This window comes from Salvelinus fontinalis, chromosome 25, assembly GCF_029448725.1.
Source record: "Salvelinus fontinalis isolate EN_2023a chromosome 25, ASM2944872v1, whole genome shotgun sequence".
Lineage (NCBI taxonomy): Eukaryota > Metazoa > Chordata > Actinopteri > Salmoniformes > Salmonidae > Salvelinus > Salvelinus fontinalis.
Window position 1 is genome coordinate 19,356,442 of NC_074689.1, and position 25,759 is coordinate 19,382,200.

Genomic DNA, 25,759 nt, shown 5'->3' on the forward strand with positions numbered 1-25,759 from the left:
ATAGAATCTAACCACTTCTGCGAAGCTGGTCCTGGGGCTGTTCACAAAGACAAACAGACCCCACAGAGCCCCGGGACAGCAAAACAATTAGACCTATCCAAATCATGAGAAAACAAGAAGTTAATTACTCGACATATTGGAAAGAATTTTGTCAGTGAAAATGTATGGATTAAAAAGTACATTATTTTCTTTAGGAATGTAGTACAAGTAAAAGTTGTCAAAAATATAAATAGTTAAGTACAGATGCCCCAAAAAACATCTTAAGTAGTACTTTAAATAGTCTTTACTTAAGTACTTTACTCCATTGATGACATGATTGGCTGTTGCATGCAATTTGAATTGCGTTTGAATTGCTTCATGTATCAGCAAAGGTGCTTTAGTTGATGTCACTTGCAACTTGCATCTGCAACAGAAATTGCGTCCAAATTGCTTCGTGTGTCACAGGCTTAAGGCATTTCTGTATGAGACAGTAGAACAATTTGTTCTCAGTCAACTTACCTGGTAAAATAAGAGAAAAATAAAAAATACAAAAATAATTTAAAAAATGTGACCGTGAGAAAAATGGAAAGAAATTGTGAAAAAAACAGAGCTGTAAATGACTGAAGAGTTTCCATGGTGACTGAAGCAAGTTTTCAAGGTGAAAAAGAGACTGTAGATTTATCATTTGTTCGAGTGCACTCATAACTATGACTACCCTGCCCCCTCCATCTCTCTCTCTCTCCCTCAGTCTTTCACTCCTTGACCCTCTCTCCCTCTGCTTCTTTCATACTACCTGCTCAGCCAATAAAACACCTTGAACAGTAGAGCTGTGAGAATGAGAGAATCCATCAGGGTCCTATAGTAGGGCTTGGTGGCTTTAAACACTGTGGAGGGAGACACGTGTTAATGGATGAAATATGCTGTATCACTCTGATCTTGCAGGGGAGAAGGGTCTGTCTGTCCCAAAAGAGTAGATTTTCTTGATTCTGCTCATGCTCTGTCCACTTTCTCGCTCTCTGTCCGCTCTCTCTCTCTCTCTCTCTCTCCCTCTCTGTCTTTCGCTTTCTGTCTCACACACATTCTCTCAATTTAAAGTCTCTCTCTGTACTCTCTCTAAATATCCTCTCTCTCTCTCTCTTACTGTCCTCTCTCTCATTCTGTCTGCTCTATCTATCTATCTATCTATCTATCTATCTATCTATCTATCTCCTCTCATACTTGTTCTAATTGAATTTTTTTCTTGACTTGTTAAAGGCATGTAGTGATTCCCACCGAATGCAAATACAGATGTACAGAACAAATGTTGTGGATGGAGACTCGGCTATACGTTGGACCACTTTGATTTTGGGAGTGCGCACTCCCTTTAATGCTAGGAATAGGGTGGAGGGTTTTTCTGCTGTGGCTATAGAGCCTCCTTTAATAGATATTCATCGCAGATGTACAGGCACACTTTATTTATAAAGCCTGATGGCTGTAGTTCGAGCTAAAGTATAGCGTCAAAATACGGTGCAGAGCGTTCGGTTTTCTTGCTGGGGGGGCAGGGAGACCCCCAGCTCCTCTAAAATTATTGACAACTCTGTGCTGTTTTCAAGGGATTGTTTAATGTTAACACTATTTGGTTTTAATATCATCACCTCTTGAAGGGCATAGTCAGAACTACACATTTTCCATTATTCCATGCAAAACAATTGCACACATTTAGCTTTATCGTCAGTTACACAGCAAGCAACTACATGCCTTTCATAATCAGTAAGCATCAATTGATTATGTCATTTTAGATACGTGAGGGTAGCCTCACGATATCTCTCAATATTGGCCACCATTAATTGAATATTTGAGTGATATAAAATAAACGTTAACTATACCTGACAAGTCTGAGTGGTTTAGGTTAATTTCCCATCCTTTGTGGGCTCTGTCTGTCAAGCAGCGAAGAACGTATTTGCCAATGTACTGTTAGCTGATGTTTACTTTGCAAGCTACCGGCAGAAGCTTTGTACAGTTGGCTAAACATAGTGATAAGTAGAGGTAATGTACTTTTTTCTCCAACCACAGAGGTCTACCCAGCGAAGTTAGCGAACAATAAAATTATCCTGTTTTCAATTTTTTTTAAAGAGTATTTAATAACGATTGCACTTTGTCATTATAGGGTATTGTGTGTTATAGAGTATTGTAAAAAAAAATGTTCAGGCTTTAACACAACAAAATGTGGAATAAGTCAAGGGGTATGAATACTTTCTGAAGGTGTAAAGGTGTAAAGCTCGCCGCCATTGGACTCTGGAGCAGTGGAAACGCGTTCCGTGGAGGGATGAATCACGCTTCAAATCTGGCATTCTGACGGACGAATCTGGGTTTGGCGCATACCAGGAGAGCGCTACCTGCCCCAATGTATAGTGCCAACTGTCAAGTTTGGCGTGGGTGGAATATTAGTCTGGGGCTGTTTTTCATGGTTCGGACTAGGCCCCTTAGTTCCAGTGAAGGGAAATATTAATGCTACAGCATTCAATAACATTCTAGATGATTCTGTGCTTCCAACTTTGTGGCAACAGTTTGGGGAAGGCCCTTTGCTGTTTCAGCATGACAGTGCCCCCATGCACAAAGGTCCATACAACAATGGTTTGTCGAGATTAGTGTGGATGAACTTGACTGGCCTGCACAAAGCCCTGACCTAAACCCCATCGAACACCTTTGGGATGAACTCCATATTATTGCCCATGATTTTGGAATGAGACGTTTGACAAGCAGGTGTTCACATACTTTTGGTCATGTAGTGTATATATCAATGATGAAAAGTCACTCTTCACACCCAACTGTCTGAGTACCTGGCCAGGGGGATCCCAGCAGTTTGTCCTTGTTTGCTAGCCGTAGGAAGAGAAACAGTTATAAAAACCAATCAGTCAATGCCATGGGGCAGAAGTCTGGCTGGCTAATGCTCAGCTTTATGTACCTTATGCTTGCATCCCCCTCAGCACATGTCCACTGTATTCCCCTGCTTACTCAGCTCCTATAGGCAAATTATTAGTACCATTTTCTTCTTGAATTCCTCCCCAGTTTTACTGAGGGAGGGGGAGGACGTTGCATTTTACAAAGGCTAATCTAATCAGTGAGCAGAACAATTTGCATGGCTGGATTGACGATGAGTTTAGCGAAGCTCTAAATCTATTTACTATGGATCTGGCTTAGGTCTGACTCCTCCATTCTGAGGCTCAGCAGGGGACCCTGCAGATCAATGCTAATATCGCTATCATTTGCATTATATCCCATTTACACCCATTCTCTTCCTCCCTCGCTTCATTTCTCTCCCTTTCTCTCTCCCACTCTCTTTCTTTTTCTTTCTCATTTTTTTCTGCAATCGGTGCTTTTCTCCTTCTCCCGTTCTACTTTCCTCTCGCTCTCTTTTTCTTTCTCGCTCTGTCATCTCTCGCTCTATTTCTCCCTTTTTCTCCCCTTTCCTCAGCCGAATCTCAGGCACTTTAATGTAAATAGGTTTATAGAAAAACAGAGTAATGCACCAATGTTTTCCTATTTCAACTTTTCATTGCGCTCCAAAAAGCAACATAATATACACTAAGTATAGCAAACATTAGGAACCTCCCCAGCCTGAATTCGTTGGGGCATGGACTCTACAAGGTGGCCCATTTTGACTCCAATTCTTCCCACAGAGTTGTGTCAAGTTGGCTGGATGTCCTTTGGGTTGTGGACCATTCTTAATACTCACAGGAAACTGTTGAGTGTGAAAAACCAAGCAGCGTTACAGTTCTTGACACAAACTGGTGTGCCTGGTACCTACTACCATACCCCGTTTTCTTTTGTGTGCCACGTTTCAATTGTCTCAAGCCTTAAAAATGGTTCTTTAACCTGTCTCCTCCCCTTCATCTACACTGATTGAATTGGATTTAACAAGTGACATCAATAAGGGATCATAGCTTTCACCTGGATTCACCTGGCCAATCTATGTCATGGAAAGGGCAGTTCTTAATGTGCTGTTATATGTATAGGCAGATATAACAAGGCCTATCGCTTTCTCTCTGAGTCAAATCTCAGACACGATGAAGTAAGGGAAATCTGCGTGAGTCACTATCAACAAAGTTTTTATTCAACATAAATGTTTTTCATGGTTACACAAACACTGCTGGAGTTGTAGTTTGTGTAAGTATATGGGCCATAATAAGACTATCAATAGCATCACGTTATTGGATAATGAATGTCACTAATTACCCTATGGAGCAGTACAGTAATAATTAAATATTGTAATTTAACATGATTTATGAGTCTGTGTGGCTTTTTCAAAGGCAGCACCATTAAAATATGTGGAATATGCATGTAGACTCATTAACTTGTTAACATTGGTCTGTAAATCTGTCTTTCTGTCTGTCTTTGGACTGTACAGAAGTGCTCTATGGTTAGTCATTGTCTTATGGCATCAGTAGCTCCAACTCCTTAAAAGCTATGTTGGTTCGCTGCCTTAGCTCGCGGTCTAAAATATGGTAAGGTTTTCAGAAGCCCAGTGTCCCTCTTTTATAATTGTAGTGTTGTGTATCATGTAAAAAATACCACTTATTTACAACCAACCATTCCAAAGACAGACTGACTCAGGAATACGATTGGGCAAAGTAAAGACCTCAGATTGCACATGGCCCCCAGCACTCCCATATCCTCTCTGTGTGTACTTGTATTCTCACAAACACACTCACAAACACACACACACTCATCCGCCGTGGTCTTTGTCCTTCCTAGGTATTGTAACGAGCACCTGCCCTGCCCGCCTCATGTCTATTGGTCGGCCTGGTCGGCATGGGAACGCTGCACGGTGCCCTGCGGAGGCGGCATCCAATCACGTCGCAGGACCTGCGAGAACGGCAACGAGTGCCCTGGATGTGCCCAGGTATGTCACACACACACAAAAACAGATCTGGGCTGCACTTCCATAGCAGACTGACCTTGAACTTCTTAACCATCTAAACTGTAACATTGAACTTTAAGGGTCAACCCCTCCAAAATCCCCTAGTATTTATATTCAGCCATGGCACTTAACATGTTGTTAAGAACAGCAGATACATGACCAATGCTAACCATTAACATGTAACACTAAATCACCCCCCTATATGGTCTTACACTATATTCCCTCAACTGAATACACAATAAAATACACAAGTAGATGTTAGATTGCTAATCACTTTTATTAGTCTATCTACTGTATGCCGACAACAAATGAATATTAAAAAAAATACGATTTTATTGTATTTTTGCCACCATCTATAAATGTTACCAACTGCATATGATATCCTAGTGCTGAGTAATGAAGTCCAAGGCTGGGTGATGCAAGAGGGGATGTAATGGCACGTTGTGTACGTCAGCTACGCTGGTGTCCTCTTGGGTGTCAGGAGGATGACGAGACTGTCATGTTATTTTAACACTATTTACAAACCCACTCCTCCCTCCGTCCACGGGCCTGGTAGAAATAGAAAGGAAGACACATGACCCTGAGATTCCTTTACAGTTGAAATGGATTAGTGAGTAGGGGTCAGAGAGAATCACATGATAAGCAATAACAGATGTGTAAGTGTGTGAGTGTCAGATGTACTGACTATAGACACTTTTATAAAGATAGCACCATGGTCTCTATATGGGTCAAATGATTAGAGAGTTACATCTTACAAATGTTTCACTGTGCACTGGCAACCCATTTCAGAGCTATATAAATATATACTGTTGCATTATAGCATTCCATAGCAACCATATCTACTGTTGCATTCCATAGCAACCACATCAGGAGCTGGTAATGACGCATGACTAATGTAATATTGCTGGCAAGCTGAAAGTAGCAACTTACAACCCACAGCAAAGTAGTAACATATCTGATAATGTTCTGTGATTGACCTAACTAAGCACAGATAACCCTTTAACAACTGAGAGAGCTGACCTCCCATACCTTAACACTCTAACTGTAATGAAGCATGACTGATATCCCATAAAACAACTGAGAAAACGGCACGGCCACACACACATACACAGCAGCACTATCTATTCACTACCCTGGTGGGTGTCTGTTCACACACACACTCTCTTAGTCCAACGATGTTGATGATGAAGAATGCTCCTCTTGTGGATGGGGGGTATGGGTGGGTTAGCGAAATTGCCGCTTGCACCACTTCATGTGGTTGTGGGGGCTGATGTAGGCGCTGAGAAACGTGTGTTGGGAGTCGGATGGCGTTGTCCCAGCTGCGCGTTGGTGTCTTTGGCTGCATCTCTCGCATCTCCTATGCTGTCTTCTAGGGTTTTCAGGCTAGAGGGATGGATGTTACAGTGCTTCAGCAGGTCCTCTGACCTCCAGCAGAGCGCTTGTCTGCACTTAGCTGGCCTTAGAGAAATCGGCGGGGGAGGCAGTGTTCAGGCATTCGGATCACGTGGCCGAGCCAACAGAGAAGTCGGTCAACTTGGTGTTTGTGAGGATATCGTTATGGGGTACTCTGTTCTCCCAGGTTAGCCCTAAGATGCGTTGTAGGCATCTGATTTGAAAGGTTTCCAAGATGTTTATGTGTTGCCTATATGGGGTCCAGGTTTCTGAGCCATAAAGCAGGTGGAGACACATTGTATACTGCCCCTTTGGTGTGGGTCTTGAGGTTTCTGATGTGAAAGGCTTCCAAGATGTTTATGTGTTGCCTATATCGGGCCCAGGTCTCTGGGCCATAAAGCAGGTGGAGACACATTGTATACTGCCACTTTGGTATGGGTCTTGAGGTTTACATTTTCCAAAACCCTGGCCCCGAGTCGTCCGATGGAAGCAGAGACTTGATCATCTAGGGAGCATGCCAGAGAGAGGACAGCACCAAGGTAAGTGAAATATGGTTAATCTTTGAGGAGAACACCACCAGTGATGAAAGAAGGGAGTGGGGGGGGGGGTGCGGATGAGAGTTGTGCACTTATTTCTGTCTTTTGGGTATTGTCTTGGATGTCGACAGGTGGAGGAGACCGGGTTGAAGGTGTCTTGCATAGATTCTGGGGTATAAGCCAGACGTGAATTCAAAGATCTGTTTGGGTTCTGTTTTTTGTGTGGGCTTGAAGATGTTTCCATCCAGACGGTACTGTAGCTGGATTCCGTCGGTTGAGCCAAGGGAGTTGTTTGACAGGCTTGTAACTGCAGAAATGGAACATGTTAAACATTACCTGGAGCCAGAACACAGCCTTGCTTGACCCCAACCTCTACGCTAAAGGGCTCTGATTAATGCCCACCAAGCACCACTCTGGCGTGCATTCCTTAATGGAATTGTTTTAAGACACTCAGAAACTTGGGAGGCAACTCAAGTGTGGTGAGCTGCTGCCAGAGCATCTCACGTTTGATGGTGTCAAAGGCTTTGATGAGGTTTATCAAAGCCATGTAGAGGTCTTGGTTTTGTTCCTGGCACTTTTCCTGCATTTGTTTGGCCACAAAAATCATGTCGGTGGTGCTCCTGCCTTTCCTGAAGCCGCGCTGTGATTCTGGGAGGATATTTTCAGATAGGTGCTACGCGAGTAGATAGCACATTATCCTTAAAATGGCCTTGGGCTCCCGAGTGGTGCAGTGCTTTAAGACACTGCATCTCAGTGCAAGAGGCATCACTGCAGTACCTGGTTCAAATCCAGGCTGCATCACATCCGGCCGTGATTGGGAATCCCATAGTGCGGCACACAATTGGCCCAACGTTGTCCGGGTTTGGCCAGGGTAGGCCGTCATTGTAAATAAGAATTTGTTCTTAACTGACTTGCCTAGTTAAATAAAGGTTAAACAAAGGTTAAATAAAATAAAATAAAAAACCTTCCTTGTCACTGAAAGAAGGGAGATGCCTATGCTGTTACCACAAGCTGCTTTGTCACCCTTCTTGTAGATGACTACAATATTGTCATCCTTCCATTCCTGTGGGATGGTTTCAGACAGCCAGATGGCTTTGGTGAGGAGGTGGAATTTGGCACAAGAGGAGATATCCCCCTTGCTTCAGGATTTCAGCTGGGATGCCGTCTGGTCCAACACTTTTCTTATCTTTTAGGATTTTAATCGCCTGGTGGACCTCAGAAAACTGTAGTGGGTTGTCGAGTTCATGAATGGTGGGGATGTGTGGGAGTGTGTACAGGATGAGCAGGTTTGTTGGGTTGGTGTGGTTAAGGAGGTTTCCAAAGTGCTCTACCCATCTCTCCGAGATCCTCTTGTGGTCTTGAAAAGTGTGTTTCCATGGGCAGACCTGACCGAAGTGATGACTTGTTTCTGCGGGCCGTAGAGGGCTTTAATGGCAGCATAGAACCCCTGGGTGTTGTTTTTGTCTGTTATACTTTTGATCTCATCAGATGGTTTGACCCTGGGAGAGGGAGGATTGGAAAGTGGGGGAGTCTGGGTTGGACAGGAGAGCTTTGTGGGCTTGGCGTTTGTTTTGTAGGAGTGTGTGAATGTCAGAAGCGTTCTCATCAATCCGGGAGGGTTGGGGGGAGTTTGGTGTAGAGGAGACGGCACAAGTGATGATGGTGGAAGGGTTTTTGAGGGCATTACTGTTGAGTCACTTATTCAAGGCCTTCCTTGGGTGGCGTGGGCAAATCTTAATTCGGGGTTTGGACCTAATTAAGCGGTGGTCAGTTCAGCATGGGTCGGTTCACTTAGTACCTGCTTTTGGTTGCACTGACGGACGATAATGTAGTCTAGGACGTGCCAGTGTTTGGACCACACAAACAGACACACACACACTCCCAGCTGCAGCTGCCTTAAGTCTGTCACCACTGTTCTGCCATTATCCCATTATTTTGGGAATACCACTCCGGCCCTGAAGGCTTCCTTCCCAGAACCCCATTCCAAGACCCCATTCCTAGACGGAAACTGAGTATCTCCCGGTCTCCCTATCCGTGTGGTAAACCTCTCTGAACCTAATTTCAAGATGTGAACCCTATCTGTGGTAGGTGAGGTGTGTTTCCAGTTTGGGGTTAGGGTTAGTAGCAGGGTGAGGAAGGGAGATGTAAGAAACTGTTTTTATCAGCGTTGGGCAAAGCAAAGCCCACGGCAGATTGGAGACCATGAAGTAACAAATTTGAGAGGTGGGAAAGAGGGCAGAGAGGTCAGTGTCTTATGATCTCTCTCTCTCTCTCTCTCTCTCTCTCTCTCTCTCTCTCTCTCTCTCTCTCTCTCTCTCTCTCTCTCTCTCTCTCTCTCTCTCTCTCTCTCTCTCTCTCTCTCTCTCTCTCTCTCTCTCTCTCTCTCTCTCTCTCTCTCTCTCTCTCTCTCTCTCTCTCTCTCTCTCTCTCTCTCTCTCACACACACACATTCTCTCTATTTAAAGTGATCAAAGATATCACATTTTATTGGTCACATACACATATTTAGCAGATGTTATTGCGGGTGTAGCGAAATACTTGTGTTCCTAGCTCCAACAGTGCAGTAATATCTAACAATACACATAAATCTAAAAAAGTGAAAGAATGGAATTAAGAAATATTGAACTATTAGGACGACAATGCATACAGTATGGAAAGTAAATGGATATAATATGTAGTACATCTGAAGAATACGTAGCATAAAATATATTATGTACAGCAATAGTTAAATAGGATAGGCCTTGACTAGAATACTATACATACGAATGTGGTGGGTAAAACAGTATGTAAACATTATTAAAGTGATCAGTGTTCTGTTATTAAAGTGACCAGTGATTCCATGCCTATGTACATAGGCAGTAGCCTCTAAGGTGCAGGGTTGAGTAATTGGGTGGTAGCCAACTAGTGACAGTAAATAAAGTTCAGTGCAGGGTACTGGGCAGAGGCCGGCTAGTGGTGACTATTTAAGAGTCTGATGGCCTGGAGATAGAAGCTGTTTTTCAGTCTCTTGGTCCCAGCTTTGATGCACCTGTACTGACCTCGCCTTCTGGATGGTAGCGAGGTGAACAGGCCGTGGCTCAGGTGGCTGAGGTCCTTGATGATCTTTCTGGCCTTCCTGTGACACCCGGTGCTGTAGATGTCCTGGAGGGCAGGCAGTGTGCCCCCGATGATGCGTTGGGCAGAGCTCACCACCCTCTGGAGAGCCCTATGGTTACGGACGGTGCAGTTGCCGTACCAGGTGGTGATACAGCCCAACAGGATGGTGCATCTGTAAAAGTTTGTGAGAGTCTTAGTGTAACGGTGGTCCTCCTCCTCTTCAACCGAAAAGGAGGAGTAGTGATGGAACCAAGATGCAGAGGATTGTGAAGACATGATTTTACTAAACAAGACGGGGAAAACACGAAACGAAATACACTTGACTAATTAACAAAATAACAAAACGGAGTAGACAAACCTGGACATACGAACTTACAATAAAACACGAGAACGCACGAACAGGGAAAATAGCCTACACATAAATGACGATGAACAAACAAACCGAACAGTCCCGTATGGTGCGACAAACACTGACACAGGAGACAACCACCCACAACGAACACTGTGAAACAACCTACCTAAATATGACTCTTAATTAGAGGAACGCCAAACACCTGCCTCTAATTAAGAGCCATACCAGGCAACCCATAAACCAACATAGAAACAGACAACATAGAATGCCCACCCAAACTCACGTCCTGACCAACTAACACATACAACAAACTAACAGAAATAGGTCAGGAACGTGACACTTAGGTGTCAAGACACATTTATTCAGCCTCCTGTCTGTGTTGGTGGACCATTTCAGTGATGTGTGCGCTAAGGAACTTGAAGCTTTTCACCTCCGCTGCAGCCTCGTCGATGTGGATGGTGGCGTGCTCCCCCTGCTGTATCCTGAAGTCCACGATCAGCTTTTTCGTTTTGTTGACGTTGAGGGAGAGGTTATTTTCCTACCACCACTCTGCCAGGGCCCTCACTTCTTCCCTGTAGATTGTCTCGTCGTTGTTGGTAATCAGGCCTACCTCTGTTATGTCGTCTGCAAAGTTGGTGATTGTCTTGGAGACACGTGTGGCCACATTGTCATGGGTGAATAGGAAATACAGGAGGGGGCTGAGCACACACCCTTGTCGGGCCCCTGTGTTGAGGATCAGCGTAGTGGAGGTGCTGTTGCTTACCTTCACCGCCCGTTACGAAGTCCAAGACCCAGTTGCACAGGACGGGTTTCAGACCCAGGGCCCCAAGCTTAATGATGAGCCTGGGTACTATGTGGTTGAAGGCTGAGGTGTAGTCAATGAACAGCATTCTTACATAGGTATTCCTCTTGTCCAGATGGGATAGGGCAGTGTGCAGTGCTATGGCAATTGTGCCGTCCATGGATCTATTGGGATGGTATGCAAATTGAAGTGGGTCTAGAGTGTCAGGTAAGGTGGAGGTGATATGGTCCTTAACTAGCCTCTCAAAGCACTTCATGATGACACAAGTGAGTGCTACGGGGCGATAGTCATTTAGTCCAGTTATCTTTGCTTTCTTGGGTACAGGAACAATGGTGGATATCTTGAAGCAACTGTAATCAGATAGTCACCCATGGTTGTAATACATGTAAAGGCTACCAATAAGTGATGTTACTCACAACTCCTTTATCATTGCTCCCATTATGCCAGACGTAGACTACAAGTTGTAAAATCTTCCCAGATAAATCAACACATCCTTGCGTCTATTCTGCTTTTTGTACCCACCATGGAAAGACGGAGAATGATGAGAATATTTATTTCAGCGCAGGAAAGGAAGCGTAAACCGGGAAGAGGTATGTTTTTATGAGCCATCTGTCCTCTCTCCCCAGGATACTAGAGGCTGCTATTAATGAAGACAGACAGGCAGACAGACAGACAGCAGTATGCCCCCCCCCCCAACCCACGCACACACACACACACACACACACACACACACACACACACACACACACACACACACACACACACACACACACACACACACACACACACACACACACTGCTTCTCTTCTCACAGCAGATATCATAGCTGTTCTGAGTTACAGTAAGCAGGCACCTGGGAGATGGATGGATAGTTAGCAGCAAGGCTGGCTGGGCTGGCTAACAGAACGGGTAGTGTCAGGAACCGCAGGGCCAGAGGTGCACACACACCGTCACACATGTCTCTTAGTGCAGTGATATAAACACGACTGACTGTAATGATGTTAGGAGGCTCCAGAGACAAAGATCCCTATTACTCACCGTCAACACATACACACACACCCACAGTCATACACGCACGCACGCACGCACGCACGCACACACACACACATACAGACACATACACGTACCGTATGTCCCCCATCTGCCTCCCTTCACACACACCCTCCAGACAGACACATTGATAAAACAATGGAGGAGAGGCTTAGGGGCACGGGTTTAGGTAATGCTTTCACAAGCCACACGAATCGCCCCCTGACACCCCCCATCTCCCTCTGTCATCCCCCTCTCTCATCACCCTCTGTCGCCCCTCTCCCGGCCCTCTGCTTTTAACACCTAGAAAAATAACCAGGAGAGTCTAGGATGGAGAATGAATGAGACAGGAGATGCCTGAGTCCATTACTCAACTGTAGGCCTACACACACACACACACACACACACGCATGCGCACGCGCACGCACGTGCACGCGCACGCGCACGCACGCACGCACGCACGCACGCACACACACACACACACACACACACACACACACACACACAGACACACACAGACACACACACACAGACACACACAGACAGAGAGACTGGACAGAGACACACACACACTGTATGTGCTGGACAGAAAGCCCAAACAGCTTGTGTGTCTGAAGCAGTAAAGAACATATCCAACATCCTTATACTCTCAGCCGAACGCTGAGCTGGCTGCGGTACGCATTATTCTATTAGCAGCCTCTGGGCAGCTGTCTGTTAGAGGGGTTGTGAATTATAATGTACCTCAGCACATCCCGTTCCCCTCCCCTTCTTCCCTCTGCTCTTGTCCTCTCCATAATGCATATGAATGGTCCCAGCAGGAATGAGCCACTAATTGAATCCAATTTAGCGTTCCACATGCCACTCTACACGTTCCGATGATTTCTGCTGCGTTTTCAGTTTCCCTTAATTTTTTCCGGAATAGAGGCGTTTGCGAGTGGAGCGATGTGTGATGGGGTGTAGAGGAAGAGATACAGGCAATGATTCCTATTTTTTCATCACTAATGTCATTTTATTAGTGTGCCCGGCTCGCCCTAAAATCATCTGGTGTAAAATGTCATTACAATACGCAGGAGGACATTTGTCTGAACGTTTTAGGGGTAAATCAACATTTATTTGGGATATTTCCCACCTAGTGAACCTGTTTATTTCGTGGCCCTCGGTCCATTTCTAATACATTCTCACACACTCACACTCATTACAAATTCACACTGTTTGAGGACAACTCACAACAACAAACATCCCCTTCCTGTTTACTGTTGCATGCTGGGTGTTGTTTTTGTCATCCTTGGGGAGAGACTGAAAGAGGTTAAACGTGTCTTCCCTAGTCCTATATGGCTATTAATAGACTATGAAGAATAGATTATCATTCCAGACTGGGCCCGTTGGCTCATCTTTGACTAGGTTTATTGGATCATGTTAAATATTGGCGAGCCATTGCTGAGAAGGAGGAGGTTCTATTGAAGACAGAGGCTGTTTGTTATGGCTGGGGCCGGGCCAGGTCCTCCTGATGCTTGATGGTGTTTAATATTAATGTGTGACAGGCTGATGATTACTAATCTAGACAGTGTGAAGTCAGAAAGGCGACGGGGATGACACTCTCATTCATCATCTCCGTAACGTAACCCAATCTGGATCCTCCTACTGTCTTTAACCTTGGACTCCTGTTCCTGGGCCCACGCTGGGGGAGACGGAGAGAGATGGAGAGAGAGGGCGAGAGATATAGAGGCAAAGATATATATATATATATATATATATAGAGAGAGAGAGAGAGAGAGAGAGAGAGAGAGAGAGAGAGAGAGAGAGAGAGAGAGAGAGAGAGAGAGAGAGAGAGAGAGAGAGAGAGAGAGAGAGAGAGGGAGAGAGGGAGAGAGGGAGAGAGGGAGAGAGGGAGAGAGGGAGAGAGGGAGAGAGAGATGAAAATATGCAGTGTTCCCGCCCCTCTGTCCAACCCCAGAATCACTGTGACAACCTGATGGATGAACAAAAGAGACTTTTATCTTATTTGGTCAAGGTCTGGCAGTCACTCAACTCAAGGCCTCACTCAACATGAATAAGTAAGGAACTGGGAGAATGGCCGTTATATCAACTTCCACCCTCTAAACGACGCTGAGACGAAGACGATGGTGTAGTTTAGTCCCCCGGTATCACTGCATCACCTTATCACTCCCTCCCACCTCTGCTCTCCTATCGTTTTTATTCATCTGACTTGTCGTTATAAGCAGGTGCCGCTTGGATCGTTAGACATACTGAGGCATGCACATCGGTATGTCATCACCACTAACAGTGCCCTGGAAAGCATGTATTTATGGCTGCCTGGGAGAAGGACCGGAGAGCGTGAGGGAAAGGAGAAATGAAAGGAGAGGGGGAAAACGGAGGAGAAAGCATGCAACAATGGTTCTCTATTAGACAGAGACACATTAGATAGTTCGACAACGAGGATGGAAAGGGGCCTTGTTGTGTGGGTCTGGGGTTTTCACTTTAACTATTGTAACAAACAGCCAGAGAGGAAGGCAGAGACCGACATCTCTCCTTTTGCAGGTGGAGTGAACGTCAAATGGAAATGTCACTCAAAGTTATGTATCATGTTTTTCCCATTATCATACCCTCACATGTCCACCCTCCTTCTTTTCCCCCCACCATCCTTCCCTTCATCCATCCTTCTTCCCTTCCCCACCTCCCTCCCCCTCTGTTATAAATCACATCTGATCAATGACCTTTTCTGCCTGTTTGCCACTTGCCATGTTCAGCACGTGGGTCTAATGGGACTGTTTCATAGTTCATATGTGATACCTGCTGCCCGTCAGCAGAAATGATGCTTGGCACAAACACCACGGGGTAAAGTCATCGTAGAATGTTAATATGCATTCATCTAGTTCTAAATCTATGAGTTTTGCTCTTTCCTCTCTGTTCTCCACGGGAATATCAAATTCAAATTCAGATTATTTTATTGGCATGAAATACAATTTGTAGATATTGCCAAAGCAGTATTGTGGTACAGCATTTCAGTAAATACAGTACAATTCTATAAGGATTATGAAATACAGTTAATTTTAGTATTAATAATACTAGTACATATAATCATGTATTCAGGTACAACACTACTGTGGTTGTATTGTGTAATCTTCAGTCAAAACATTTAATTGCATAAAAATATAATTATAAAAAACAAAAAAGAAAGGTTGTCTAATAAATAAACAACAATGTGTACATGGATGAACGTTCCACTATGTATTACTAGTAAGTTATTTACAATGTAAATGCTTCAGCAAATTAATGTTCATGGGATATCCCTTAGCCCATGGCAATCATATACTGTACATACCTGGCAGTAATATTTGTGGTTTCTCCCTCACCCAGAATAATTCCCAGCTTTATGTCATTAGTAAATGCACAGAAGATGGGAATTGATTGAGATATTTATCTCTTTAAAAATATGATCTTATTTGGGAGTATTTCTCACAACAGAGGAAAAAGTGCATCTCTGTCTCTACCTCCCCTGTCGTGCAGTGACCACATAGACGCTCCTCTTTGCGTAGCCATGTCTTTTTGTGATTCCCTTTTCTATAGCCAATTGGTGGTCACTGTGCCTGTACTTGGTCAGGATCAGTCTCTGTTTTGTATCTCTGACAGAGTGCACTCTTAGAAAAAAAGGTGCAATCTAGAATAGGGCTGTGGTAGTCACAACATTTTGTCAGCCGGTGATTGTCAAGCAAATAACTGTCGGTCTCACTGTATTTAGCATCTCCTGGCTTCCACACAAATCACTGATGCAGACCTTTGGAACATATAACATCTAATAAATCCATGTAATATAGCCTACACCTTCAAAATAAATCGATTATTTATTTTAGACAGGTCTAAAGAAGCATGATTAGAAAATGTAGTCTATTTCATAAGAACAGAATAGCATACTCTGAGTTGTCCTTATCTTAGGTCCTGATCTGGCTATGCCAAATGGCTGTGGACTATACTAGTTCATTTAGCAGACAAGATTTGCTTAGAATTCCATGGCATTATTTTATTGTATGAAGAATACAATTAAACAAAGCTGAATAAAATATAAATATTTTCTCCAAACGATTTGAGGGAGTGCGCTCATGAGGTTAACAAAGAATGATGTTCTCCTATATGCTTCATTTAGACTTATTAATGTAACTTTAGTTGTTCTACAAACGTTGGGCTATATGTTTTGATTTTTAATACATTGTAAGGCTGCATGATTCGACTCTAATGATGATTTTGAAAAAAGACTAGACATGAGCTTTTCTTCGTTTTTTCTGCAGGCTGTACACACGTCTTTAGTCTCTCATTCACAATTTGACAAGCACTTGAAATTGCCTCACGGCAGCATCCCTTTTGTGGCTGTAACGTGTCCTAAATAAAGTCATGCATTTTGCGGCCAGTGGCTGTTGTGTCCTTCTCCCATCACATGATCGGGTCTTTCTCACAGGCTACAAGTGAAGACAGACACATCGGGGATGCAACTGCACGTGTCCTTATCCAATTCCGAGGTGCATATTGAAGATATTGGAAGAACTGTCCACATTTCCTTTGTCAGCCGTCAAGATGAGTAGGCCTAATGGACAGCAAAAGCACTAGCCTATGTCAATCTACTATCCCCCATAGTACAAAAGTTGACCATGGCTCTCGACCTTCGCCTCTCCCGAGTCCGTACGGGAGTTGCAGCGGGTAAAAAAAATTAAAAAAGGTGTAATTTAAAAAATAAAAGATAACATATCCGCCTATAGCCTAGGCTACAAGACGTGTGCAACTATGATTAGAAAATGTTGCAAAAAAAAGTAAATTCCTTATGCTTGTTACGATCAATGAGGACAATTGTAAGGAGTCCGGCGCAGAGAGCAAAGGTAATGGGGAAAACCACTCTTTAATGTCCAACCAGATGAACAACTGGTAACGTCAAAAACATTTGGCGTAAAAATCCGATTGAATAAAGTACACACTGGAAAATAAATCCAGACTGTGGAAAAACCCCAACGTGAAAATAACAACCTCATACACAAACAGAGAGACAAGCCCGCACAAACAGAAACGGGCTAAACGAACTTAAATAACACCACCCTAACAACCAAACAATAAACAGGTGAAATCAATTAGTCAAAACCAAACGAAAAGGAAAAAGGGATCGGTGGCAGCTAGTAGACCGGCGACGACGACCGCCGAGCGCCACTCGAACAGGAAGGGAGGCCACCTTCGGTAATACTCGTTACAGTACCCCCCTCCTGACGCGCAGCTCCCGCAGCGCGCCGACGCCGGCCTCGAGGACGACCCGGGGGCCGAGGCGCAGGGCGATCCGGATGGAGGCGATGGAACTCTCTCAGCATAGATGGATCCAATATATCCCCCACCGGGACCCAGCACCTCTCCTCCGGACCGTACCCCTCCCAGTCCACGAGGTACTGCAGGCCCCTCACCCGGCGTCTGGAATCCAGAATGGACCTTATCCTGTACGCCGGGGACCCCTCTATATCCAGAGGGGGTGGAGGGACCTCCGGAACCTCACCTTCTTGCATGGGTCCAGCTACCACCGGCCTGAGGAGAGACACATGAAATGAGGGGTTAATACGGTAATACGGAGGAAGTAACAATCGGTAACACACCTCATATATTCCCCCCTGGACTTAAAATGGCCCTACACACTGCGGACCCAGCTTCCGGCAGGGCAAGCGGAGGGGCAGGTTTCGGGTCGAGAGCCAGACCCTATCCCCCGGTGCAAACACGGGGGCCTCACTGCGGTGACGGTCAGCGCTCTTCTTCTGCCGTCTACTCGCCTGACGCAGAGACTCCTGGACGGCTCTCCAAGTCTCCTTAGAGCGCTGTACCCACTCCTCCACCGCAGGAGCCTCGGTCTGACTCTGATGCCATGGTGCCAGAACCGGCTGATACCCCAACACACACTCAAATGGTGACATGTTGGTAGAGGAGTGGCTTAGTGAGTTCTGAGCAATCTCTGCCCAGGGGATGTATCTTGACCACTCCCCTGGCCGGTCCTGGCAATACGACCGCAGAAACCTACCCACCTCCTGGTTCACTCTCTCCACCTGCCCATTACTCTCCGGGTGATACCCCGATGTAAGGCTTACCGAGACCCCCAAATGCTCCATAAACGCCTTCCATATTCTGGAAGTGAACTGGGGACCCCGATCAGAAACAATATCCTCGGGCACCCCGTAGTGCCGGAAGACATGGGTAAATAATGCCTCCGCAGTCTGCAGGGCCGTAGGGAGACCGGGCAACGGGATAAGACGGCAGGACTTAGAGAACCTATCCACAACGACCAGGATCGTAGTGTTCCCCTGAGATGGAGGTAAGTCAGTCAGAAAATCCACCGAAAGATGGGACCACGGCCGTTGTGGAACGGGGAGGGGTTGTAACTTCCCTCGAGGCAGGTGCCTAGGAGCCTTACTCTGAGCGCACACCGAACAGGAAGAGACATAGAATCGCACATCCCTCTCCAAGGTGGGCCACCAGTACTTCCCCCTAAGACCTCGCACTGTCCTCGAAATACCCGGGTGACCTGACGAGAGTATACCATGAGCCAATCGAATCAATTGATCACGAACAGCGAGCGGTACATACCTACGCCCCTCCGGGCACTGTGGAAGCGCAGGTTCCTCCCTTAACGCCCGCTCGATGTCCGCGTCCACCTCCCATACTATCGGTGCCACCAACTTGGCCGCCGGAATGATGGGAGTAGGATCGATGGACCGCTCCTCTGAGTCATAGAGGCGAGACAGCGCGTCGGCCTTAGTGTTGAGGGAACCTGGTCGATACGAGATCGTAAAACGAAATCTGGTGAAATACATGGCCCACCTTGCCTGACGCGGATTCAGTCTCTTAGCTGATCGGATATACTCCAGGTTACGGTGGTCAGTCCAGATGAGGAAAGGGTGCTTAGCCCCCTCAAGCCAGTGTCTCCACACCTTCAGGGCTTTAACCATAGCCAACAACTCCCTATCCCCCACATCATAATTCCGCTCCGCTGGCCCGAGTTTTTTCGGAAAAAAAGCACAAGGGCGGAGTTTTGGTGGCACACCCGAGCGCTGTGAGAGCACCGCTCCAACCCCAGCCTCGGATGCGTCCACCTCTACTATAAACGCCAAAGAAGGGTCCGGATGCGCCAACACTGGCGCCTCGGTAAACAGCACCTTCAACCTACAGAAGGCTCTGTCCGCCTCTGCTGAGCACTGCAAACGCACCGGCCCCCCCTTCAGCAGTGAGGTAATAGGGGCTGCTACCTGACCAAAACCCCGGATAAACCTCCGGTAGTAATTGGCAAACCCTAAGAACCGCTGCACCTCTTTTACCGTGGTCGGAGTCGGCCAATTACGCACGGCTTTTACGCGGTCACCCCCTATATCCACCCCCGAGCTGGAAATGCAATAACCCAGGAAGGAAACGGCTTGTTTAGAAAACTCACATTTCCCCGCCTTCACGTACAGGTCATGCTCCAGCAGTCGCCCAAGAACCTTGCGCACCAGAGACACATGCGCGGCGCGTGTAGCGGAGTAGATCAAAATATCGTCAATATACACCACCACACCCTGTCCGTGCAGGTCTCTGAGAATCTCGTCAACAAAGGATTGAAAGACAGCTGGAGCATTCTTTAACCCGTACGGCATGACGAGGTACTCATAATGGCCCGATGTAGTACTAAACGCGGTTTTCCACTCATCTCCCTCCCGAATACGCACCAGATTATACGCGCTCCTGAGATCCAGTTTCGTGAAGAACCGTGCTCCGTGGAATGATTCCATCGCCGTAGCGATGAGAGGTAGTGGGTAACTAAAACCCACCGTGATGGAATTGAGACCTCGATAATCAATACACGGACGCAACCCACCATCCTTTTTCTTCACAAAAAAGAAACTCGAGGAGACGGGTGACATGGAGGGCCGAATTAATCCCTGTCCCAGAGCTTCCGTGACATATGTCTCCATAGCCAACGTCTCCTCCTGGGACAAAGGATACACATGACTCCTGGGAAGTGCAGCGTTTACCTGGAGGTTTATCACGCAATCCCCCTGTCGATGGGGTGGTAATTGGGTCGCCTTCTTTTTACTGAAAGCGATAGCCAAATCGGCATACTCAGCGGGAATGCGCACGGTGGAAACCTGGTCTGGACTCTCCACCGTTGTCGCACCGATGGAAACTCCTACACACCTGCCTGAACACTCATCAGACCACCCCTGTAGAGCTCCCTGTTTCCACGAAATCGTCGGATTGTGAATAGCCAGCCAGGGAATCCCCAGCACCACCGGAAACGCAGGTGAATCGATAAGAAACAGACTAATCCGTTCCTTATGATTCCCCTGCGTAATCATCTCCAAAGGAATTGTGGCCTCCCTGACCAGCCCTGACCCTAACGGTCGACTATCTAAGGAGTGCACAGGGAAAGGGGGGTCTACCTTAACTAACGGGATCCTCAACTTCTGAGCGAGTCCGCGATCTATAAAGTTCCCAGCTGCGCCTGAATCGACTAGCGCCTTATGCTGGAGAGAGGGAAAAAATTTAAGGAAACATATTAACAAAAACATGTGACCAACAGGAAGCTCTGGGAGAGTATGGTGCTGACTCACCTGAGGTGACCGAGGAGTGTTCTGCCTGCCCTCTCGATTCCCAGATGAACTCCTCCAGCACCGACCGGAAGTGTGCCCTCTTCGGCCACAACTGGTACAGGAGGAGCCTCCTCCGATCTCCCTAGATGCTGCCCCTCCTACCTCCATCGGGATGGGAGCAGGAGGGTCAGGAGATGGAACGGACAGGACCCTTTCAGAACGTCCGCGAGCAGCTAGCAGATGGTCTAACCGGATAGACATGTCTATTAGTTCATCCAAACTTAGCGTAGTGTCCCGACAAGCCAGCTCTCTGCGGACGTCCTCTCTCAGGCTACACCTGTAATGGTCTATCAGGGCCCTGTCGTTCCACCCTGCTCCAGCGGCCAAGGTCCGGAAATCCAGCGCGAAGTCCTGCGCGCTCCTCGTCCCCTGTCGTAGATAGAACAATCTCTCACCCACCGCTCGGCCATCTGGAGGGTGATCGAACACGGCCCGAAAACGGCGGGTGAACTCCGGGTAGTGGCCCCTCGCTGAGTCGGCCCCGTTCCAGACCGCATTGGCCCACTCTAGGGCTCTACCCGTCAGGCAGGAGACGAGGACACTCACGCTCTCTTCGTCCGAGGGAGCTGGTCGGACGGTGGCCAGGTACAGATCTAATTGTAGCAGGAATCCCTGGCACCCCGCCGCCGCTCCATCGTACTGGCTTGGAGGCGTAATACGCAAGGCGCTGGTACCGGATCCCGCTGGAGGAGATGGTATAGTTGCTGGAGGGAGGGTAGGTGGGTTAGTAGGGAGACCACTCCTCTCCCAACGATCCATCCTCTCCATCATAAGATCCATAGCTGATCCGATGCGATGGAGGATGGACGTGTGATGAAGGACTCTCTCCTCCATCGTGGGGAGAGGGGTGGTCGCTGCTCCTGCTGGCTCCATATAAGGTGCGGGCTTCTGTTACGATCAATGAGGACAATTGTAAGGAGTCAGGCGCAGAGAGCAAAGGTAATGGGGAAAACCACTCTTTAATGTCCAACCAGATGAACAACTGGTAACGTCAAAAATATTTGGCGTAAAAATCCGACTTGAATAAAGTACACACTGGAAAATAAATCCAGACTGTGGAAAAACCCCAACGTGAAAATAACAACCTCATACACAAACAGAGAGACAAGCCCGCACAAACAGAAACGGGCTAAACGAACTTAAATAACACCACCCTAACAACCAAACAATAAACAGGTGAAATCAATTAGTCAAAACCAAACGAAAAGGAAAAGGGATCGGTGGCAGCTAGTAGACCGGCGACGACGACCGCCGAGCGCCACTCGAACAGGAAGGGAGGCCACCTTCGGTAATACTCGTTACAATGCTGGTATATAATTCACAAGTGATAGGCTGATATTGTCACCCATCAGACTATTCTTGATTTAATCTTGTCTTTACATATACTAAATAATATATGTGTGAAATTTGTTTTGATTTAGAATGGACCATTATCATGCACCAGTCTCAAAACAGGGTCTGAGGGAAAAAATACATGTCATCTATGCACTTAAATAGCGAATGGAGGAAGCTTTTCCCCTGGTTGATTTTCATGCCAGCCAGGTAGATTCCAAGAACACAGGATGAGATGTTACTATCCTTTGTGCAAGCACTTCCAAGAGTTCATGAACAGTGAGACTGGTGAAATTTGGGGAGCGCATCGTCAGTAGTGTACCTTTGGTTCCTAGGGTGTTTCGGCCTTTCACACTATACACCCTCCCCAAAGGCGGCCAGCGACAGGGTGATCAATCCTACGCTTGCGTCCCATTCCCAATTAGTCATAGGAGTTGCCTTGTTGTTGATAGCCAACATCCCATGGGACTATGCATGGCAGGGGCGTCTTCCTCCCTGAGTCAAGCATTGTTGACCGCATACCTCCTGGCCCTCTCATTTCGGGGCCCAGCTGGGGTCTTTCCTCTTCATCCAGAGCCATTGACTGCTGCCTTCTGCCGCCTCTGATACAGCTTTGATTGCCGAACGCTGGCTCTGGCCCTTAATTCCCAGGTCTCTAAGCAGTCTGGTTGTAGATGTTGCCACAAAACCTCTGCAGCCCACCAGGTAGGCTATACTCCTGTTGTAAAGATAAACAATGTGCTTAATATTAGGAAAGTTGTGAAATTAATATAGTAGACCTAGCCTATAGAAAGCTGATGGGATCCTCCTCTTTTTAGTAGAAGCCATCACTCTGTTTTCTCGCGCAATTGCATAGCCTATAGAAATGTTGCGCAACATGAGCTCATGGGTTCTAATGAAGTGTTAGAGGGACAATAGAGTGCTGAGTACCAGGCAGTTAGCAAGTTTGTTAGGCTACTAATGACCATCAGCAGCATCAGAGCTTGGAGAAGCCTAATTATAGTGGCTAAAACAGTCACATTGAATTTGACTGCCTTCATGACTCGTGATCGCCGTTTTGGCGGTAATACGGATACCGCAACAGCCCTAATCTAGAACCTAAAAGGGTTCTTCGGCTGTCCCCATAGGATTACCCTTTGAAGAACCCTTGTTGGTTCCAAGTGGAACCCTTTTGGTTCCAGGTAGAAGCCTTTTGGGTTCCCTATAAAATACTTTGCACAGGGGGTTCTACATTGATCCCAAAAGGGTTCTTCCTGGAACCAAAAAGGGTTCTCCTATGGGGACAGCCAAAGAAACATTTTGGAACCCTTTTTTTCTAAGAGTGTAGAGATATTCTGCCAATGTGTATTATCTTTTGAGGGCCAAATAGCAATTTAGTTTATTCTGTGTTTTGTTTAATTTACCCAATTTGTCAAATAGGAGGTTTTAATTTCTCTAAAAAATGTATTATGTTTGGATATTAGGGCTGTTTAGTGTTTTTAACAGTTGACATAGGGGACTCTTTTCAAGGTTCAGCTCTTGGGTTTCCAGTGCTTTGAATTGTAAGGATGTTTTGGGGCTTAATTTCAAATGGTGCCAAAATGTTTTAACTTTTGCCCGTGACTGAAAACACTTCATCCGATTAAGATAACACTACTAAGAGACAGAGAGTGAGAGAGAGAGTGAAATAATTATTAGAATGGATATTCTCATTCAAAGCGATTGATATCAAACCAATAACATTTGATTTGATTTCAAACGCTTGGAATGAGAATATCCATTCTAATAATTATAATTCTATGTCTGTCCGTCTGTCTCTCTCCCTCTCTCTCCCTCCCCCTCTCTCACTCTCCAGGAGTACCAGTCGTGTAACACCCTCCCTTGTCCAGACCTGAAGAAGACCACCCCTTGGACCCCCTGGACGCCGGTCAACATCTCGGACAACGGCGGTCACTATGAGCAGCGGTTCCGGTACACCTGTAAGGCCCGCGTCCCGGACCCTGCCCTGCTAGAGGTGGGCCGACAGAGGATAGAGATGAGGTACTGCTCCAGTGATGGCTCCACTGGATGCTCTACTGACGGTGAGTGGAACAGTTCATAGTTAACAGAATAAATAAATGGGTCAGGTGGTGACAGTACTCCCAGCTGACACTAGTTCTTCAACTGAACCTGCACACTCTTTTACTTCTCTCTGACTACTCTCTCTACCCTCACTTCACCTCCAGTCTGTTCTCTCTCACTCACTATCTCTCCATTTATCGCTCTCCCTCTTCATCCTTCTCTCTGTCCCTCTAGGCATGTTAGTCGGCTTTCACTCTCACTCTCACTCTCTCTCTCTCTCTCTCTCTCTCTCTCACTATCTCTCTCTCTCTCTCTCTCTCTCTCTCTCTCTCTCGCTCTCCCTCTCAGTGTCTCTTAGTAGTGTTATCTTAATCGGCTGAAGTGTTTTCAGTCCCAGGCTGATTCCTTCAGCGCTTCCAAACGTCAAACGTGTTAATGAACTTCCACAATGAAAATCCACAGAGCTACTTAACAGTTTGGGGCTGCTAATTTTAGCATCCTCGCATCAGCGCCATTATGGATCCAACTCCCCACTCTCTCTCCCTCTCACTTCTCCCTGACACAAGCACCATTGTGGCTCCAATTCCCCAGGTTCTCACTCTCATTCGCCTCGGCTGATACCACAGAGTCTGACTCTTCCATCTCAGATTAGAGAGTCGTAAACACCAACAGGCTGCTAATTGACATGTTGTTGATGTTGTTTAGGAGGGGTCCAACCATTAAAGGGAGAGAGGGAAGAAAAGAAGGAGGGAGGGAAAGGGAGGGAGGGCGGGACAGCAGAGCAATATAGTGGCTTGGGTTACAGATGTACCAGTTAAAGTTTGTTTATTGAGTTGCTCGCAGCCCCATTGGGAGGAGGATCTCTTTTTAAAGCTTTAGCGCTTTGCACACACATACACTCGCACACACACTCGCACACACACTCGCATACACACTCGCACACACACTTGCATACACACTCGCACACATACCGCAAGTTCATCAATGGGTGATGAAAGTTAAGACTTACTAACTTTAGTTTCTCTCTCTCTTTACTCTGATTGCCTTTTGAAGTTAATGACTGTGGCGGTTTAAATGAACTAACATGGTGGCGGTGTTAACGTTGATTCACAGCCTCATGATAAGCAACAGACAGACGTCTAAAAGGTTTTATGAACAAAGAGCCATGTGTTAATGGTCTGTCATTGTTCTAATTTAAAAGTGGAGGTGAGGCGACAACATGTGATTCAGTCAAGCAGAAATGTCTTTGCTTTCTGAACACATTCAGTGTAAATGAAGAATCCATAGAATCTAACCACTTCTGGGAAAATTGGAAAACTCTAAACAAACAACACGAAGAGTTATCTATCCAAAATGGAGATGTATGGATAAACCACCTCTCCAATCTTTTTGGCTCTATAACAAAGAAAAAACAGCAAAAACATATACATGATCAAATACAAATCTTAGAATCAACTATTAAAGACTACCAGAACACACTGGATTCTCCAATTACATTGAATGAACTACAGGACAAAATACAAACCCTCCAACCCAAAAAGGCCTGTGGAATTGATGGTATCTTGAATAAAATTATAAAATATACAGACCTCAAATTCCAATTGGTTATACTTAAACATCATCCTCAGCTCTGGCATATTTCCCAATATTTGGAAACAAGGACTG

The 25,759-nt window shown here is 46.1% G+C and overlaps 1 protein-coding gene across 1 annotated transcript in view; it reads left to right on the forward strand.

The window, feature by feature from the left end:
• The window catches only part of sema5a (sema domain, seven thrombospondin repeats (type 1 and type 1-like), transmembrane domain (TM) and short cytoplasmic domain, (semaphorin) 5A), a gene marked incomplete in the record, with an annotated part of 225,206 nt that overhangs the window by 161,450 nt on the left and 37,997 nt on the right, over positions 1–25,759 (forward strand). The window contains 2 exon segments of the mRNA XM_055881523.1: positions 4,714–4,861; positions 23,889–24,114. Of these exon segments, the coding sequence (XP_055737498.1) occupies positions 4,714–4,861; positions 23,889–24,114 (374 nt within the window).